General features: G+C 40.8%; 1 protein-coding gene across 4 annotated transcripts; it reads left to right on the top strand.

The window, feature by feature from the left end:
- The first annotated feature begins 6,763 nt into the window (after nt 1-6,763).
- On the top strand, nt 6,764-12,059 carry PAGE4 (PAGE family member 4). Of its 4 annotated transcripts, XM_042241920.2 has the most exons (6): nt 7,267-7,353; nt 7,874-7,974; nt 8,570-8,655; nt 9,133-9,238; nt 10,671-10,796; nt 11,946-12,059. In XM_042241920.2, the coding sequence occupies exons 3-6, from the start codon at nt 8,578-8,580 to the stop codon at nt 11,957-11,959; spliced, it is 324 nt and encodes a 107-aa protein (XP_042097854.1). In that variant the 5' UTR covers nt 7,267-7,353; nt 7,874-7,974; nt 8,570-8,577; the 3' UTR covers nt 11,960-12,059. The 4 variants fall into 4 exon arrangements, with proteins under 4 accessions (XP_011962103.1, XP_060263216.1, XP_042097854.1 ...); XM_012106713.5 differs by lacking the exons at nt 7,267-7,353; nt 7,874-7,974 and adding an exon at nt 6,764-6,835; XM_060407232.1 differs by lacking the exon at nt 11,946-12,059 and having other exon boundaries at nt 10,671-11,455.
- The last annotated feature ends 6,139 nt before the right edge of the window (nt 12,060-18,198 follow it).

Genomic DNA, 18,198 nt, shown 5'->3' with positions numbered 1-18,198 from the left:
GAGAGGGTGTGGAAAGAAGGGAACCCTTCTACACTGTTGGTGGGAATGTAAATTGGTAGAGCCACTATGGAGAACAGTATAAGGTTCCTTAAAAATCTAACAAAAGACCTACCATATGACCCTGCAATCCAAATCCTGGGTATATACCTGGAGAAAAAAATGATCCCAAAGGGTACATGCACCCCAATGTTCTTAGCAGCACTGTTTACAATAGCCAGGACATGGAAACAACCTCAATGTCCATTGATGGATGAATGGACAAAGAAGATGTGGTATATATATACAATGGAATAATACTCAGCCATAAAAAGGAATGGATTTGAGTCAAGTGTAGTGAGGTGGATGAAACTAGAGCCTGTTTTACAGAGTGAAGTAAGTTAGAAAGAGAAAAACAAACATCATATATTAATACATATATGGAATCTAGAAAAATAGTATGGATGCACCTATTCACAGAGAAGAAATGGAGACACAGACATAGAGAACAGACTTGTGGACACAACAGGTGAAGGAGAGGCTAGTACAGATTGTGAAAGTAGCATTGACATATATACAATATCATGTGCAAATTAGATAGCTCGTGGGAAACTGCTGTACAACTCAGGGAGCCCAGCCTGGTGCTCTGTGATGACCTAGAGGGGTGGAATGGGAGGGAGGAGGCTCAAGAGGGAGAGGACTGATTCACACTGATGTAAGCAGAGACCACTATAACATTGTAAAGCAATTATCCTCCAGTTAAAAAAGAAAACTCCGAGCCCAGATGGCATCACTGGAGAATTCTACCAAACATTTAAGGAACAAATAATACCAATTCTACACAAATGATTCCAAAATACTGAATAGGATACTTTCCTATTTATCTCATTCTATAAAGCCAGAATTTCCTTGATTCCAAAACCAGCTAAAGATCTTAATAGAAAAGGAAATTATAGTTCAATAACCCTCATAATATAGACACAAAAATTCTAAAGAAGATTTCAACAAATTAAGTCCAACAATATCTTCCATCATGACTAAATGGAATTTATCTCAGTAATGCAGGGCTGGCTCAACATTTGAAAAGAAACCAATGAAATTCACCATATTAACAAACTTGAAAAAAAAAAAAAAGACCCATATGATTGTCTCAGTGCAGAATGCTTTTGCCCAAAGATCAGGAACAAGACAGGGATGTTCACTTTTACCACTTGTATTTGACATTGTACTCGAGGTTCTAGGTAGTGTAATCAGGCAAGATAAAGAGATAATATGCATCCAGTTTGGAAATGAAGTAGTAAAACTGTCTATTCACAGATAACATGATCATTTTCATAGAAAGTGTGATTAAATCTAATTAAAAATTACCCAAACTAGCAAGTGAGTCTACTGAAGTTGCAGAAAACAAGCTCAATGTAAATAAATCAGTTGTATTTCTATATACTAGCAACAATCAAAAATTGAAATAAAAACCAATTTACAAGAGCATAAAACATAAGAAATAAATAGGGATAAATCTGACAGACAAAGTAAAAGATATGTATATTGAAAACTACAATATATTGCTGCTGAAAAAAATTAAGATCTATGTTAATGGAGATATATATTGTTCATGGGTCTGAAGACTCAAAATTGTTAACATGGCAATTTCCTTCAAATTGACCTATAAATTTAATGCCCTCCTAATCAGTTCTTTTTTTGTAGAAACTTACAGGCTGATTCTAAAATTTATATGGAAATGCAAAGGACCTAGATTGCAAGAATTCTTATAAAACTACATCATAGCAGCATAGTATCAGTGTAGATCAATGTAACAGAGTCCAGAAATAAACCCCTACATATACAGACAACTGACTTTAGGCAAAGGTATACAAGCAGGTGGATAAGAGCCAGCAAAGGCCAGGATGACCATACCCTTACCAATTCATTGCCTAATTGCTGGCATATGTGCCTAAGAGGAAATTTCCTGGAGAGAATGAAGTCCAAAACCAGATGAGCTTTCTAGGCCACATGAGAAGCCTGAACAGCATCAATAAAGACTGAAAGCACAACTACAAATTTGAATTCTGTTGACATGGAAAGGTAAATTTGGAGGCTTCTGTATATGGAGGAGGGGGAAAGGGGCAACTCCTTTGGGTGATGGAGCTGCCAAGAACCTTCCTTCCTCACTACTACTTCAGGTGAACCATCCAGATATGCCAACACTAAGTAATTACTATCTGAATATATGTGTGTGTGCAACAACTACATGGGCATGAGTAGTATCTGAAGGGGTTTATAGATTATTGGAATGAAAGTTCAAAATTATATACTTTATCATTGAGATTTACATGAATGCTCCTTTGCAATCAGGTAAACTTCCTTTGTGTTTACCAGACATTGATTTAGAAAAATTCCCTCTCAGGGTATTTATATTCACAATCTACTTGTGCACTTATTGTGGTCTCCTATTGGTTAGGAACACCAAAGAAAGGATCCCCGTTTCATCTGTAGCCTGAATCTCCAGCCTCACTGACCTCTGCAGTTGCCAAGCATGTCATGGCCTGCCAGCTTCCATGCCAGCTTTCATGATGTTCCTTCTGGGAGTGTTCCACCTCACACACATGGGTACTGACACCACCTGCACTTACACTTGTGCATGGCGGTCATGGGGTTGCTAAGCTTCTCCTTGAGCTAAGGGATTCAATGGAACCAGCAGATCTATAAGTCAGAGATGTAAAGAAACAAGCAAAGGCAAGAGGAGCTGCAGAAAGATACAGGTTTACTGCCTGGAATACCTTGCCAAGGGTGTGATGCTGGACATGTTAAAAATACTCTCAAGCCCCTATTCCTTATGTAGGATTTTTTCCTAAAGAAATCATTAAGGAAGTGGGTGGGGTAAGGATGTTTGTACGGATGATAATCTAGAATGAATGTGTGAGACATACATATGGAACTATATGAACTAAAATGGCAAAAGAAGTTTTTAATGAATGCTTGAGTTATAAGGTTGATTCTTAATTCTCCTCTTTCTGATTTTATGGACTTTTTTTACAAGCATAAATTATTTGAATAATATTGTTAAACCTTATTACTTATAAAAATACAAATTCAGATACTAGCATCCATCAAAACAGCAGGAAAAAAACCTAATATTATACACAACAATTGCAAGGGTAGAAGAAAACAGGGCTTTGTATATGCCAGTTGGAGTATAAATGGCTTCTCATTTCTTTGAGTCATTTAGCAATACATATTAAAAACCTTTGAATGCTTACTTTCCTTTCATCCAGCAATTCAATTTACAGAAATATATCATAAGAAAATATGAGAAAAGTATGCTACAGCACAAGTGTGTTACAGTACAAGTTCATTCCAAAACAACACTAAAAAAGAACATGAACAAATCAATATAAATACATACACACAGATATAATCACATGTCTGCTTAAAACAACCATAGACTACTAGAGTGTTCTACAGATCTATTTTGTACTATTTAACTTTCATTAATGGATATCATTCTATATCAATACCTGTTAATTTATCTAACTCTTCAACTTTCATGGTCTAGTTTTACTGCAATTCATAAGGGCAAGTACATCACTGAACACACAGGCACTTTCGAATTTTCACTTTTGCAACTGTTATGTATTTACTGCAGTCTGCTTGGCCAGATATACCTTTAGGATGAGTTCCAAAAGGCAGATTTCTGGCAAAGGGTGCTTAGAGCACTACTAACTGAGAGACACTGAGAGTATTAGGAGTTTCTCACAAACCTCTAAACCTGCTCCCTCCCCACCATCTAAAATAGGATGGGGATGGGTTGCACGAACTGCTGGGGCTCAACAGACATCCTGTAATACACCCCAGTTGCACCCTCTATTGTTCTCTCTCTCCAAGGCTGGCTGTTGGGATTTCCGCCAACTTTGGGTGAGGGTAATGGTTGTTGGTAGTAATGCCCCCAGGTCTGGCCTACCCCTAGACCCACAGGGCTGGTACCCTAGGACGGAAGAAGGCCAGAGTACCCCCTACCACCATAACCTCACCCTGGAGCACACACCTGTAGTCAGTATGTAACCCTGACTCTTTCCCTTCTCCAGGTATAGGAAATGGGTGGGGTCATCATTTCACCCACTGCATAGCCACAGCTGCCGCCTCACCACAGCCTTGTGTCTGTACGTTCTGTTCACAGCTGGCCCAGGTAGCATTTCCCACATTTCTCCAATTGAGTTTCTGGACAGTCTGCAGATAGCTAACCTTTGACCCATGTACCACCTGGGCCTTGAACTTGACACCTGCTCCACTTCACACTGGGTACAGTTGCCAGTTCCCATTCTTGATAATCATCTCTGACTGTAGCAAATGGATGAATAAAGGGTCTTTTTTCCCCTCTGCTAACCTGAGGAAGGGCTTCCTTGGTGGCTCAGATGGTAAAGAATCTGCCTGCAATGCAGGAGACCCAGGGTCGATCCCTGAGTCAGGAAGATTCCCCTGGAGAAGGAAATGGCAACCTATTCCAGTATTCTTGCCTGGAGAATCCCATGGACAGAGGAGCCTGGCAGGCTACAGTCCATGGGGTCACAAAGAGTTGGACATGACTGAGCAACTAACACTTTCACTTTCAACATGAGGAAGGGAAGTATGGAGGGACAGGAGGGGATGCCTTGTGGCTCCCCTCAGTGGTCCCAGAAACACAATTACTGTGAGGTTGGGTGACTTTATACTGGGATTTAAATAATGACAAAGACCGTGGGACTGGCCAATTCTTCATGACTGAATTATTTATAAGGAGCAGGTATCACCTGTGTCATAGAACAAAATCAAATCATATCTACAGTCATCACAGTGATACAAACAAGGGCTTGGGAGTGCCCGACTGTCCTTGGTGAGAGTACTTGCTCTGCACTAATACTGCTTGAGGATGAGGTTACCCAGGAAAGCTTGCAGCACTGAGCAAGTCAACGTTTCTTTTTCAGTTCAGCCTCCAAGCTCTCACACAGAAATGGCCCCAACTTTCCTCTAACTACTTTGCAGTGTCATGGAGAAACTTGATCCTAACTCAGAGAAGATAGCTGCTGCATATAGGCAAAATCCCAAGGTAAGGAAGCTGGGCTGCAGATAGCCTTTCACGGAGATAAGAAAAGACTAAGAGTCAATGAAAGCACTTTGCATGAGGAGAAACTTAAGACTGAGGTCAGCATCCACAGTTTATGCTGATTAAACAATGTGAGAACTCAGTGCTTCTTAAATTTTTATTTCATACACATAAAAATCTGAGTTGTAGAAGTAGTTCCTGCATGTGTGTGTGCTTAGTTGCTCAGTTGTGTCTGACTCTTTGTGACCCTTTGGACTGTAGCCCGCCAGGGTCCTCTGTCCATGGGATTCTTCAGGCAAGAATATTGGAGTGGGTTGCCATGCCCTCCTCCAGGGGATCTTCCCAACCCAAGGATGGAACCCTCGTCTCTTTTGTCTCCTCCACTGCAGGTGGATTCTTTACCTGCTGAGCCACTGGGGAAGCCCTTGAAGTAGCTCCTGATTAGATATTAAAACTGATGATCTCTAACTGGTGAGATTAAGGAAGAATCATATATTTATACTTGGCTCTAAATAAACTGTATCTTATTTGTATGAGAAGATGAGGGAGAGGGAGGGACAAAGGGTGGGATGTGGAATTCTATTTTTGCCACAGGGGATCTTTCTAATTTTCAAAGAATATGTGCTTCTCTAAAGGTAACCTGTAGGGCCCAGGAACTGTCCTGGACATACAAGTACAGAAAAGTTTTTTTTTTTTCTTTTGGAGGGAGGAGGGGTGGGGAAAGCAGGGAAAATTCCTTCCTGTCCTGTAGGTACTCATCTACCTTTGTTCACCCAAAGCAGGAACAGTGGGCTGCTGTCCTCCTCCCTTCCCCTCACCCCACCTCTTCCCTGAGAGGAGAGGACCAGCCCACCTAAGTGATGTTGAAATCCACCCAGGTGCACCAGGCACAGAAGACGTATAACCCCGAGGGCTGAATTTTATCTGCTGGGTTACCCTTGGAGAACCAGATGTCTTTGGAGCCCTGGAAACTGTTGACTTCAGAAAAACAAAGAATATTTACTGTCTGAGAGGAGAGTTGGTGGTGATAGTGCTGGTAAACTTCTCCAAAGCCTCCCACTTCTACTGGGATCAAGTTGCACACAAACAACGCTACATAACTGGCTGTTTCTAGTTAGTAACAATGCGAGCGGCACCTCTATGACAGCAAACGTTTAGTATTCGTTTTGATGGGCAGTCATATCTCAAATGTGCCTCAGTTTACTGATATATCAAGTCTGTGACCATGCATTTACAAATTAAGCTGCTTTGGAAGTCCCATGTATCTAGGTCTTTGTTCACATGCAAGGTAGTTACCTTAACACAAAATTCCAGAACAGAAATGCTGGGTCATAGGACCGCTTAAGGCTTTAGTTTTATTTGGATTTATCAACACATTTCTTACATTTTCTGGATCCCTCTCATGCTTAAAAATGCCTTTGTTCTCTTTCAGATCCTAAAAGCTTTCACACACCTCTGGGGAGACTAAAGACTCCCTTGAGGGCCACCGACAGCTGCACTGAAAGAATTTGGAACATTCAATCAGGGTTGGGAATGTTCTAGACACAGGACTGAAAGATTTTTGGTGTAGAGAAAAAAAAGAAAAACCCCTTTTGGGACTGGGATGTAACACTCTTTCAGGTGGGGCGGAGCCTCTACCTGGTCAGAGAGGGCTGTAACCATGGCCCACGTGACATACACATTACTGTACCGGCGCGGGGGAGTTACCTTGCACATCTCCGAGGCTTGGGCTTGGCAGGTGGTGGTGACTCTGCAGAGGTCCTGTTTCGGCGGCAACGAAAGGTAGGTAGATTATCATTCCCTTTCTGATTCTCCACCAGGTGCTCTGCTGTCACACTTGGTTTGTGAACAGATATTAATGAGTGACTGTGAGCAAGGGGGATCTGGGTGGGTGGGTGCAATACCTGGCTTCCCAGGAGGAAGATCCTCGGGGGGTCGTCATTGTTCTCTTTACCAGGCATCGCGGCTATGGCCGTTTGCAGTGGGGCAGAGAAGGGAGAACGGTGGGCCACAGAGGGGAGAGAGGCAGTTGAAAGTAAAGCGAGTCTTGGGGGCATTACTTGAGATATCTGAGCCCTGGAAGCACCAGAACTGGCAACAGAACACATATTTGGGAGTCATCCTTTTGGAGACGGGGGAACCAGCCCACGCGGCTCACGGGAGACAGAGTGCGCAGGCCCAGGGTTGCGTGCCTTCCCGTCGGCCCTTGCGGTGAAGCGTGTGCAACACGGTCTGGGTGCCAAACTTTGCGTGTTATGTTTTAGCATCTGGATTCTTTCTACCTGGCTGAGACTCACCAGGTAGGTCCACAGATCAGTCCTATCTGGAGTTTAAGTGTGCGTGCATCTGAGGGGGAGCCAGCGGGCTTTAAACTGGCCAGGCGGTGTGGTCTTTAGTCTCTTGAGGAGGAAGGTCCTCGAGGTCGTCGTCTTTCTCCTCACAAGTGTTGCGGCCGCCATAGCTCTTGTCCTAGTGGTGGGGGAGTCGGGTGGAGTGGGGTAGGGGAGGGGTGGTGGTGGGTGGGAATGGGGGATGGGAGGCAGGGAGGAGGAAGGGGGTGGGCGGCAGAGAGCAGGGGGTCAGATGAACGTGGGGCTAGCCATGGGGGTGTTATTTGCTGTATTTGGGTCCTGGAGGCACCGGAACTGCTGACAGAGCACCCATCAGGGAGTCTTGGGGGGGCGGGGCGGGGGGACGAGGGGGGGGCGGGGGGCGGGGGGCGGGGGGCGGGGTCGGGGGGCGGGGGGGGGGGGGGGGGGGGGGGGGCGGGGCAAGGGTGTAGGCCACGCAGCTCACGGGAGAGAGTTGCTCACTTTCCAGTTGGCCCTTGGCGTGAAGTGTGCGCAAAGCGTTCTGAGTGCCGAGCTCTGCGGGTCGCGTCTTAGTGTCTGGGTTCTTTCTACCTGGTTGAGACTCGCCAGGTAGGTCTACAGATCTGTCCCTCTGGAGTTTAAGTGTGCGTGAGTGTGAGAGGGAGCCACTGGGCTTCGGGCGGGTTGGGCGGTGCGATCTGTGGCCTCTGTGGAGGAAGGCCCTTAAGTCGTCATCTTTCACCTTACAGGTTTTGTGGCCGCCATACCTCTTGTCCTGGTGGTGGGAGAGAGGGCGGTGCACAGAGGAGGGTAGGGGATCAGATGAAGGTTTCGAGTCTTGAGGGTGCTATTTGAAGTACCTGGGTCCTGGAGGCCCTGACACTGACGACAGCACAGAATCCAGAGTTGGAAATGGGGAGCTGGACGTGGTCGTATATTACAAAATCTTTCCATATTCAAGGGTTAGAAAGTGAGATCGAATTTCTTTAGTAAGGTCATGCCTTTTTTTAATATCAAGTACTTGAAGGTCCTTTCTCTGCCAAATTGGCTGTGAGAGAAACAAAGGGGTTTGCAGACAGCCTTATTTGATGTTATTAATAACATTATATTGTAATAAAAAAGAATTTCCAACCAGCTTGGTAATAGTCCAGTATAGTCTTTTAAAATTAACTACATTCTCCAGTTCACCGTTTTCTACTTTCAGTGTGAAATATGAGTGCACGAGTGAGATCAAGATCTAGAGGAAGGGGAGATGGTCAAGAATCTTCTGATACTGCTGAAACTGTGGCTGTAAGTGCTTTGATATCTTACTTCCATTAGCAGAAATTAATAAAAGAAAAAAATTTAAAGTTTAACCAATATAGATCTGTTGTACAAAGGGCTATCTTGCTGAGAATAGTTGAGTGATGAATCTCATGACTGAGATATTGAGCAAGGAGACTTATGTTCTGGTATTGCCTGCATATGTATATTGGTATGAGCCTGGAAATCATCCCTATGACTTCTCTATTGTGGTTATTAATAAATAACACACAGTCTAGAAAAGATGAAGATGGTTTCCAGAATTACTGGTCCTTGTAGATAACTCCTTTCTTAGAGTATTTTCTCTATAGGAAGAGTAACTTTGTTAAGACTACTTACATAGAAACAGAAAAAGCCTCTTCAGATTATTGATTAGTTACCTCCATGTAGCATGTGTATTTGTGTTTTCTCTTGCCATAGTATTAATAACAGTACTTTTTATTTGCCCCTACTCTCCCCCCCAAGGCCCGGAAACTAGGTGGCAAAAAATCTCAGCGCAAGGAACCACCAGCTAAGAATGTAGAGGTGGAACCTGGACAGGAGAAAGAAGGAGGAGCGTCTGTGGTTCAAGGTAAAGGGCATGGAAGGACAATTTGTATTTCATTTATGATGTTTTACTAGTGACAGGTATAAAGGGTTCCCTGAAAATTGGCTGGAAACCTGTTTGGTAAGGAAAAGATATATTTTTCAGCTGACTGCAGTCCCTCTCTGTGATAAGTTTTCCCTCCTTCAGCATTTTACTCACCTGTGTTTTAATTTGGCATGCTTGGGAAATGTATTTCTTGCCAAGGCCCTAAATTGGCAAATCAAAGGAGGCAACAATAAATTTTGACAAAATTATACCCTATTTTACTAGTTAAACTTGATCTTTTTGGAATGTTGTTTTCAGGGCTTCTGAAGTCATTGAATCAAAAGTTTAAGCAAAACTAGATATATTTTGGTTAGCTCTTAGATTGTAATTCAAATTTATAATGCAGAGAAATAAGAAATGTGAACCCCTATTGTAGTTGCTATTAAAAGTCTTGAATATTTTTGTCTTCCTGAACCATAATCTAGTTATCACATATTTTCTTTACTTTTTACTTAGAAAAGTTTTAAAAAGTACAGAAAAGTTGTAAGAAGGCACGGTGTACTTCTGTATCCTCTTTACCTTAATTCAGCAATTGCTAATATTTTGCCATATACTACCCTTGCTTTAGGTATTAATATACATATTATTATTGCCAAACCATTTAAGAGTAAATTTCAAATAAAGCTCTTTACTCTCTAATTCAGTAAGTATCTCCTAAAAACAGGGATATTCTCCTGTGTAACCCAATACAGGGATCAAATCAGGAATTTAACATTGAGAAAAAAATATGTAGTCAGTTAGCCTAGTGATAACCAGTTTTGTCAGTTGGCCTAGTAATGTTCTTTATAGCATTATTTTTTTCCTGACCCAGGATCCAGCCCAAGACTACCCATTGCATTTAGTTGTCATCTCTTTTTGTACTCCTTTAACCTGGAAGCATACCTCAGTATTTGTCTTTCATGATTAACATCTTTTAAAGGCCAAAACCAATTGTTTTCATAAACTGTTCTTCAGTTTGGGTTTGTCTTATTTTTAAAGATTTCCCCCTCCCCCCACTCATTTATGAGGCTTCTTGGTGGCAGGTAATAACCTGGGTGCTGAGGATATAAATACAAATAAGAATGATTTCTGCCTTGAGTTCACAATCTTGTCAGAGAAATTCATGTAAACAGTAGCTGATCTAATGAGTGCAATAATAGATCTGTATATAGGTTACAAAGGAGACAACTAAGTTTGTTTTAAACAGTTTTAGAAAAAAGATTCATAGAAGAGGTAACATATGGACAATATAACTTCACTTTATAGCAAAAATCTTTAGTGCTCATTACAGTTTTATGTATCACATTTAGGGTAATGCTAACCTCCAGTGCTTTATTTAATAGCATTAATTTATAGTTTGCCACTTGTAGTAATAACTCTCTATTTATATCAGAACCTGAATTGGAAGGTTCCCGCCAGGAACTGGATGTGGAAAAGGTTGAGGGTGAGCTTGGAGATGGCCCTGATGTGAAAGGGAAGATTCCACCTAATGTAGTGCCTGCTAAAATTCCGGAAGGAGGTATATTTGTCTATTAAGAATGCAAGTTGTGGAATGGTTGTTTTCTGCAATATTATTATACTTTAATAACAAGTTGTACATATAGAGATTATTTGAAAAGTAGTTCAGACACAAAACACTGTATGAGGAAAAAAATGAATTGTCAGGTCCATGTTGTTGAATTATAAAACATGAAAGAAAGTATTATTACTTTGGAGTGGAAGTCCTTTTAAACCCAAGGCAAGTTATCAAAAACTTCTTAAAGTACATAAATTAACATATTCCCGTGCTAATTGGATATCTAGGCAATACAATAGTATTTTTTTTAATTTTCCAGATTTTTCTCAAAAATCATTGTCTTTTAAATGCCAAAAAATAGAGATGTGTATGTTTCTGCTTTTCTAGGTTGGTTTGCTGTTTTTGTTTTTTTTCAATTGTGAGCCTTGCTGAGAAATGGTAGTATTTTCCTTCCTATTTTAATGTCATCTGTCATGGCCATGGCTTAAAACTAGTATGACCATCTAATTTTTATCATCCAAACCGGGGTACCCTTGAGAGTTAAAGGGAGTGCCGTGACTACTTATTCCAGGACAACAGGTGTGAATGGAACAAAATGCCACCTTACTTTATATAGGCTATATAATGGTTGAGCTAAATTAATAAAATACTTTCATATAAAAGAGATGAACCAAATGGAATGCTATTCTTTGCCTTCTCTTTGAAAAGTTCCAAGTATGACATTATTATTTTAACATACATATATATATATATATATATATAAAATTAGAAGGATACATGAAGTAAATGTATTTGAATAACACTGGGTTTGCTTGATTGTTTTACTTCTCAAAGTTTTTGGTTAATTTTATTTTGACTGAAATCACTGGCAGTTTTTGCTCGTTCCTTAAATTTTCTTTAAATAGGCTAGTAGGATTTAATCTGTTCTGAGCTTGATTAATCTGTTTCTTCACACCACCAAAAAGAATGATACATTAAAAAAATTTAGTGCTCATATGCCTGAAAATGTTCATTAGCGTGGAAGCATGTGCAGTAGTCAGGGTTCTGGTTTTAGTTTCATCTTATAAAACCCAAACTGTAGTGTCTTGTGTACCTTTTTTATTATCTAAGTAAATTTCTAAGTAACTTACCACTGTTACATTTATGTTTTAGGTGATGGACAGTAAGAAGTTAAAAAGAAGACAAGCTGAAGCCATGCATATTATTACGTTGATTATTTGGCTTAATCAGTTCTCTCAATAAAAATCTGCAGCTTCATGGAAAAAATCATGCATGTCTGGTCTAGTCTGTTCCTAGGAAGTTGATACTATTGTAAGTGGTATCTCAAAAAGATTCTTCATGTTATGTTTAGAGCTGGTCTGTAGAAGTGCTGTTTATTTTGTGTGTGTGTGTGTGTGTGTGTGTGTGTGTGTGTGTGTGTGTGTGTGTGTGATGATTTTGTATCTGGCAACTTTGCTAAACTTACATTAATAGTTTATGTCTACTTTCTTTTAGATTTTCTACATACCCAATCATACTCTATACAATTTTGTTTCTTCCTTTTAAATCTTTCTTTTATTTCTTGTCCTTACCTTATGACACTGGCTGAACCCTTTGAGTATAGTGTTGAATAGAAACGATGATAGTGGACATCTTTGTCATATGCCTGACCTCAAAGGGAAAATTTTCAATGTTCTACTATGATGTATGCTACAGGTTTTTTAAATTAGATCTCTATTAGATCAAAGTTCCTGTTTATGCCTAGTTTTCTAAGAGTACTTACCATGGATATTGGTTGAATTTTATCACACACTCATTCTGCATCTATTAAGGTGATCTTGATGTTTCTCCACTAATCTGTTAATGTGGCATTCCTAGAAAACAGTTTGCATCATGATACAGTGACCCTTTTCTGTATTGTTGGATTCCTTTTCCTAATGTTTTGTTCAGGATTTTTGCATCTTTATGAGTTAAATTAGTCCATAATTTTTAAAATATACTCTCCATATTGGGTTTTTATATCAAGGGCTAGCCTGGTTTTATAAACTGAGTTAATATAAATAGCCTCTTTTTCTGTTTGCTGGTAGAATTCATCTAACATTGGAAATATTTCTTAAATGTTTGATAGAATTTGTCAGTGAGGCCATTTGGGCCTGGAGTTCTCTTTTTAGGAAAATTTTAATGATTCAGTATCTTGGTTTCTATTCTTAAGTCAGTTTGGATAAGTTTTATTTTTATGGGACTTTGGCTATGTTATCTAAATTTTCATTACAAAAAGTTGTTCATAATAGCCTCCTATTATCCTCCTAATGTCTGCAGAATCTGTAGTGACACTGCCATTTTCATTCTTAGTACTAATAAATTGTGCCTTCTCTCTTGCATTTTTATCAGCCTCACCAAAGGCTAACTGATATTTTTGACTAGTCTTTTCAAAATAAGACCAACTTTTGGCTATACTGATTCTGTCCTGTTTCATTTTTCGCCTTTATTATTTCTTCTTTATCTATTTGCTGTTCCTTTTCTAACTGCTGGAGATGTTTAGCTTATTAATTTTCAGCCTTCTAAGCATATACTTTAAAATTATAATTTTCTCTTTAAATGGGTCTTTCGTTACTCAAAATGTTCTAATTTTATTTCTGATTTCTTTGGATTTTGGATTACTTTTAAGTGTTAACTTTAAACATTTGAACACTTTCTTTTTGTTACATAGCACAAATAACTGATATAACTGTTTAGAAGAGACACAGCTAAAACACAAAAATTCAGAAAAGTTGAAAGTAAAAGGATGGACAAATGATAACTCTACACAAAATAACTAAAAATAGGCTCTAAGATAAACAGGCATTACTAGAAATAAGGGACACTTCATGTAGAAAAATTGAATTTATTGTAGTTTAACAACAGTTTTAAATACGAATCTAATAGCATGGCTTCAAAATATAATAGATTGGCAGAGCCAACAAGGAGAAATCAGTAAGGCTATATAAGATTTGTACATGATTTGTTGTTGTTCAGTTGCTCCGTCATGACCTACTCTTTGCAACCCCATGGACTACAGCATGCCAGGCTTCTGTACTACCTCCTGGAGTTTGCTCAGATTCATGTCCATTGAGTTGATGATGCCATCCAATCATCTCATCCTCTGTTTCCCTCTTCTACTCCTGCCCTCAAACTTTCCCAGAATCGGGGTCTTTTCCAATGGCTATTTGCATCAGGTAGTCAAATTATTGGGGCTTCAGCATCAGTCCTTCCAATGGAAATCCAGGGTTGATTTCCCTCAGGATTGACTGGTTTGATCTCCTTGCTGTCCAAGGGACTCTCAAGAGTCTTCTCCAGCACCACAGTTCAAAAGCACCAATTCTTTGGTGCTCAGCCTTCTTTATGGTCCAACCCTCACATCCACACATGACTACTGGAAAAACCATAGCTTTGACTATACGGACCTTTGTTGTTAAAGTGATGTCTGCTTTTTAATATGCTGTCTAGGTTTGTCATAGCTTTTCTTCCAGGTAGCAAGCATCTTTTAATATCATGGCCGCAGATACTGTCCACAGTGATTTCAGAACCCAAGAAAATAAAATCTGTTACACATTGTACATTATAATTAACAGATTTTATGACAGAAAACTCAGTATTCAACAACATATTCAATACATTATTTTTGTTGCAGTTATTTATAAGAGGACATACACTGCTTTTCAGTTCTTTGAAATTTGTTGAAATGTGTTTTATGACCCAGCATGTGGTCAGTTTTTGTAAAAAAAAAAATTCCATACATGCTTGAATGTATATTCATTGTTGAACATGAGTGGTGTACTCTGCGTAACTTCATATTCCTGTTCTTCACTTACACTTCACAAGATTATTGTGCTGTGGTCCCCTTACCCTGACAAGGCAAGGAACCCTTGGGCAATGGCTTCAGTCTTGCTGCTTTCCTAACTCTCCATGCGGCCTGTAGGAAACTAGTTCATTCTTGCCATACCTGCAGAGTGGTAGTAGAGCATGTTCCTAGACCGTGGTTTCTTTTTTCTCAGCTGTCACTGGCAGCTCTGCAAGCCTTTCTCTAAAACCACTAGGCAAAGACTAGGCTCCTGTTTCCAGGGGAAATATTTCAAGCTCTAAAAACTTGGTCATCGCATTTCATTCTGGTTACAGCACTAGAATGGGTCTCTGATTTTCTACAGCTCAGTGAACATACAGATGGTGAGATGCCAGTCTTCCTTTTTAAATATGTTTCAAGTGTCTTTGAGTGGATTGTTTAGCTCCCAATTCATTTGGTTTCAAATGGGGTGGGTAACTTACCCTCTCTCTAACCTAGTGCAGAGAGAATTTCTTTCACACCGGCCCTCACTGAGTTGACAACTCACAATTTAGGTACATTATTTTCAACAAATCCCTGTTTAAGGAGTTTTTTTCCTTCTTTTTTTTTCGGTTGTGCCATGTGGCAAATGAGATCTTAGTTCCCTGACAAGGGATTGAACATGCACTCTGTGCAATGGAAACATGGAGTTTTAACCACTGGACAGACCTCTAGGGAAGTCCCTGAGGAGTTTTCAAACTTACACTAATCTTGTTTTATGTAGACGAGTTAGCCTAGCAGGATGAGAAAACGTATCAGTATTATCCCTTGCTCTTTAAAATGTTGTGTTAATTGCTTATTGTCCTGTTGTCAGTAGGAGTTTGGATATAATGAATTTAATAAATTTGGAATTCAGGATATAGATAGCATTTGAAGCCATGAATCCACAGGAACGCACCTGGGTAGAGATTACATAGAAGAGCGCTAGAGGCAGAGCCCTGGAGCACTCTACAAAAGGCAGAACCTAAAAGAGGCTGCCAGAGAGGAAGGAACTAGGTGAGGTATCAAAATCTTAAGGAAATAATAAGTGGTCGGCAATTTAAAATACTAGTGAGAGGTCACACAAGAAGGGTAAAAAGGAATTCACTGTTAGTTTGGCAAGACATGTCACCAGAAACCTTGATAAGAGCCATTTTAGTGGGAGTTATGATAGAGAGGAAAGCCTGATTGAAAAGAAGTGAGAATGGGAGGTGAGCAAGTGGAGATAGTAATTATAGAAATTAATTTTTTATTGAGGTACAGTTGATGTACAATATAAATTTCAGGTGTAAAATAGTGACTAACAATTTTGAAGGCTATGCTCTGTTTATAGTTATAAAATATTGGCTATATTGCCTCTGCTGTAGAATATATCCTTATAGCTTATTTATCTTATACATAGTAATTTGTACCTCTTAATCCCCTACCTCTATCTTGCTCCTCCCCCTTCCCTCTCCCCACTGGTAATCATTCACTTTCTATGTCTGTGAGTCTGTTTCTGTTTTGTTATATTCACGTTTGTTGTATTTTTTAGATTACACATAAGTGATATCATACAGCATTTGTCTTTCTCTAACTTGTTCCACTTAGAATAATACCCTCCAAGTCTATCCATGTTGCTGCAGATGACATTATTTCATTCATTTTTATGGCTGAGTAGTATTCCATTACATATATATTGCTATAATATAAATGGAGTAATATTCCATTATAATGTGGACTTCCTAGATGGTGCTAGTGGTAAGAACCCACCTGCCAATGCAGGAAACTAAGAAATAGGGGCTTGATCCCTCGGTTGGTAAGATCCCCTGGAGAAGGGCATGGAAACTCACTCCATTGTTCTTAATTGGAGAATCCGCATGGACAGAGGAGCCTGGTGGGCTATGGTCCATAGGGTTACAAGGAGTTGGACATGACTGAAGCGACTTAGCACACATATATTTTATATATAATGGAATATTACTCAGCCATTAAAAATAATGAAATAATGTCATCTGCAGTAACATAGATGGACTTGGAGGGTCCCCAGTAGCTCAGTGGTAAAGATCCTTAGAGGTTATGAGGCTCAGAAAGATTATGAAGTGCTCTTGTTTGCACCTGCCATGTATATTTCATGATAAAAAATGATAAGATGTTTATATTTTCCCCACAATGCTGATTTTGTGGTTTCTTTGAATATCTAATTTGAATATCAAATGTTTCTAGCAATCTCTTTTTCATTGCTGGGAGCCCCCTTCTGCCTGGTGATCTAAACACTTGCTTAGTTGGCCTTTAGGGTAATCCAGCAGTGCTATTGGTCCTTCAGGCTTTTACCCCTCCCAGTCCATCACCATGTATTGGATTGCTCTAAGATACAAAGAAAGTTTAGTTGCTCAGTCGTGTCCGACTCTTTGCAACCCCATGGACTGTAGTCTACCAGGCTCCTCTGTCCATGGGATTTTCCAAGCAAGAATATTGGTGTGGGTCGCCATTTCCTTCTCCAGAGGATCTTCCTGACCCAGGGATCGAACCCAGGTCTCCCACGTTGTAGGCAGATGCTTTACTGTCTGAGCCATCAGGGAAGTCTAAGATACAAGGAAACCCAATACAACCTGGACCCTATGCTCAGTTTCTACATCTATCCTCTGGGAGCAGGAGAGAGGTGCCAGATGGTTGGAAAGTGTGTTAAATTAGGTGCCTATGAAAGCAGAGAACCAATTTTAGTGTTTCATCACACACCAGAAAGGGCAGGCATTTATTGGAAGGATACTGGGGTGCTTCAAGGGATGGAAACAAGAATTGGCTTAGGAAGGGGAGGCACCGGGCAACTCTGGGGACCTCGGGTGTATAGGAACCAGCATTCTACCCTCTTTAAGGGCTCATGATTCCTGACAACCAACTCCAGCTTCTGACCCCGGGAGGCCTAGGCAGTACCCCCTACCTGGAGGAAGAGGCCAGGAGGACAGGTGATGTCCATGCCAACCAGGGAGAACTCAGCCACAACATAATGGAGCAGTACAGCCCTACAGGCAGGACAGTGTGTACTGGGCCAAGGGCTCAGGCAGCAGACTCTTCCTGGAACACACTGTCTCTGACTCTCTGCTTCTCGTGAGACTCATCCTGACACCTGCCCTGGGCTGTGGGCTTCCCCTATGGCTCAGCTGGTAAAGAATTTACCTGCAGTGCAGGAGACCTGGGTTCGATCATTGGGTTAGGAAGATCCCCTGGAGAAGGGAAAGGCTACCCACTCCATTATTCTGGCCTGGAGAATTCCATGGACTGTATAGTCCATGGGGTCGCAAAGAGTCAGACACGACTGTGCAATTTTTCACTTCACTGGGCTGCACTCCCCGGGACCAGCACCTACAGCTGCCTCCCAGCATCCCCAAGCTGCCCAAGACCCAAGCCACTTGCTCTGGGCTCAGTCTTCGTGAGCACCTTGGTGCTGCTCCCCATGGCTCCCAGCTCAGCACAGCCGTGCCCTGAAGATGCATGGCTGCCCCTCCCCCTACACTGGCGGCTCCACACATGGAAGCTGGTTCCCTGCCACTCCCACCTGCTGCCTGGGCTGGGCCTCTGCTGGGCTTGAGGGTCTTGGGACAGTGTCCT

Source organism: Ovis aries, chromosome X, assembly GCF_016772045.2.
Source record: "Ovis aries strain OAR_USU_Benz2616 breed Rambouillet chromosome X, ARS-UI_Ramb_v3.0, whole genome shotgun sequence".
NCBI lineage: Eukaryota > Metazoa > Chordata > Mammalia > Artiodactyla > Bovidae > Ovis > Ovis aries.
Note: the sequence above shows the minus strand (reverse complement) of the source record. Positions and strands in the feature narration are given on the sequence as shown.